The sequence below is a fragment of the Hypomesus transpacificus genome, chromosome 21, assembly GCF_021917145.1.
Source record: "Hypomesus transpacificus isolate Combined female chromosome 21, fHypTra1, whole genome shotgun sequence".
In the NCBI taxonomy this organism is placed as follows: domain Eukaryota; kingdom Metazoa; phylum Chordata; class Actinopteri; order Osmeriformes; family Osmeridae; genus Hypomesus; species Hypomesus transpacificus.
Genome location: NC_061080.1, coordinates 3440557 through 3443406, shown reverse-complemented (window position 1 = coordinate 3443406; position 2850 = coordinate 3440557). Strand labels below are relative to the sequence as shown.

The window sequence follows — 2850 nt, the reverse complement described above, 5'->3', positions numbered from 1 at the left end:
TCTACAAAACAATAATGTATAAACTATGAAAATACATAACAAATGTAAAAGACTTAACATGTACCATGTTAAATCTGATCATCATATGTATCAGATTAACAGTGCAGTCTATCTAACATTGACAGATATAACCATTCACACATGTAGGGATGCAGCATAAGATTGAACTGAAATGCTCTCTTGCTGTTAAACAAATAATTATATGTTTATTTTTTCCTTATTTTCCTGACTTTGATTTCCTTCACCTTTGGATTGAACCTAGCAGCATTGTTTGTCCTGGCCAGACTATTGACAGGGTAATGGGGTCAAGGCTACAGCTTTCCCTGCAGGCAGTCAGTCAACCTCACCCTTCCCACATCCCCACTCTATGAACAAGCTGCAAGATGCAGAATAGCACAGTCATCCTGTGCAGACTCAGCAGGTATAGAATTAATACATAAATAAATTGAGTCAAATATGATAAATATCCCATGATTACCGTAGTATATCTAATATGGTTGTATAAAGCACAGTAACCCTGTGCAGACTCCAGGTATAGCGACTCAGGTTATTCTCATTCTATCATTTATCAAACCATTAAAACCCTGACTCTTTCTGAGACAGAGAGAAGGTGGACAATGTAAAATACACACTACATCAGGTTGAATTCAGAGGAGAAGGGCTGCAGTATCTTCAGGGTTATGATGCATTTCACAGACTTTTTAAACCATGGGTAAAAGAAAGCATAGATCAGAGGGTTGAGACAGGAGTTAATCTCATAAATCCAAATCATAGTGATCTGTGAGGACCAACTATTAAAGAAAGATGAAAAGAAGTATGGAGCAAAGCAAAGCAGATAAACTACTATAACTATACTGAGAGTTTTTGCTGCTTTTCTCTCAGATTTACCTGTCTCCTTCAGGTCAGACTCAATGCTCACTGAGTTGGACTTGATGCACCTGGCCTGGGAGATTGCCACAACAAATATTCTCATATAAAGAATAATTATGACACAAAAAGGACAGATGAAAATTACACAGATGTCAACAATTATAGAGAATGGTATGGCAATCATCACACAGTATCCTTGACATATGTCGTAGACATATGGGTTGCCAAATATGTTTGATATGAACCAACCGTTGTAAGTGATAGAACAAATCCAGTTCAGGACACAACACAAAATAGTTCTCCTCATCGTGACCCTGGAGGGATACAGAAGTGGTTTACACACAGCAATGTAGCGGTCGACAGATATGAGCATCAGGTTCCATATCGAGGAGCAGGTAAAGATGCCGCTGGCATAGGGGACCAGATAGCACATCAGCCTGCCCAGGTACCAGCATGGGTTGGATCTGGTGATCATTTCCAGGGGGATCATCTGTGCTCCCACCAGGAGGTCGGCCAGAGCCAGGGAGAAGATCAGGACGTTGGTGGGGGTGTGGAGCTGCCTGAAGTGGGAGATGGAGATGAGGACCAGCATGTTGAGCAGCACCGTCAGCAGAGACACAAAGGAGAGGGCCGTGTAGACGAGGGCAGACTCATACCTGGAGCGAACCTGCGTCTGACAGGAAGTGTTGAGCTGGCAGGACAGAAGATCTTGCATCTCCTCCTCTCCTGGCAGGATCTCCATGAGGAGGCAGAGGAAGACAGATCAGCTCTCCCACCTCCCTGACCAACCTCACCACTAGCCTCTTCTCCTATTTATCTCTGAAAGGTCTGTCCTTCAGCTTCCTCTCTGTCTCCCCTGTTCCTCTTGTCCTTCTTCCTAACTTGCATCACCAATCTTCATCCCCTCCTCCTTCCTCTCCCCCCACCTTCCAGAATAGTCAACAAACTTTACTAATAAGCTCTCAGTCGGCACCAGAGGAGCCATTTAGCACCTCTGTCTGTTTGTCTGTTTCCATGACGATCAAAGTCTCACATGCTCAAGAGCAATTAAACGTGTTTGTAATCAAGTACTAAATATGAACACTCGTACAACAACAAATACAAATGATGCAAAACGTATTGTTAATTGCAGTGCTGGTTTAACACTTTAAAACTAATGAGTTTTAAAGTGTTAAACTTTAACAAACCTGTTAAACTAGAATATGACCAACAGATGGTGTCTCCTTCCTACACTTTGGTTTCACTGTTTGACTATAAAGGCCCAGTTTCTCCCAGGTAAATGTGTCTCTTGAGGATGCATAACATGGGCTGTCTTTGAAACAATGAGTTCATAGAACATGTACTGTTATCCTTACACTACATGACCAGCAGCAAGGCTTAATTGACATGATCTGATATCAAGATAAAACATCCCTCTTCTGATGTTCTGTCAAGTATCATCAAATAAGCAAACCTAAGACTTGCTTTTTTAATGGCAAGACATGTGCACACGTTAAGGAGAAGCATTGTGCTTCCTAATACAGTTTTTTACAATCGCTATGACACTTTTTTTAATACCTAAAACACAATTTCGAAACTCTTAACGCACCAACACGCCTACCACACACAATTGGCAAAACTGTTAATTTCATGCTCAAAATCACACATTGTAAACTAAACTCAAACACTAATTGTCATTACACAAAAATACACTAAACATGACACCATGTCTACCAAACACTAACACACATTCTCTTTTCACAAGAACATTTAGTCAATCATAGCACAATGTCATAAAAAACACTAACATCAGATGGAATTATAAACTGCATTCATTTATGCAGGTATGTGTCAGGTCTCACTGTATATGGATTATACATTGTGTTTGCAATGCAGTTTGTTTTGAAGCCTCCCTATATTTTTGTTTTCTTTGGGTTTGTAAATGCATGCATTTTGTTTCTTTTGCTGCATAAATTCAGAAAAAAAAGGAATGACCCATCT

At 40.4% G+C, this 2850-nt stretch overlaps 1 protein-coding gene across 1 annotated transcript; it reads right to left on the bottom strand.

Annotated features, from left to right (window-relative positions):
* Nucleotides 1-631: 631 nt before the first annotated feature.
* LOC124483712 (trace amine-associated receptor 7c-like) lies at nucleotides 632-1612 on the bottom strand. Its single transcript, XM_047044258.1, has 2 exons — nucleotides 1058-1612; nucleotides 632-943 (listed from the first exon to the last, which is right to left on the bottom strand). Exons 1-2 carry the CDS (start codon nucleotides 1610-1612, stop codon nucleotides 632-634), a joined length of 867 nt encoding a protein of 288 aa, XP_046900214.1.
* Between the last annotated feature and the right edge of the window lie 1238 nt (nucleotides 1613-2850).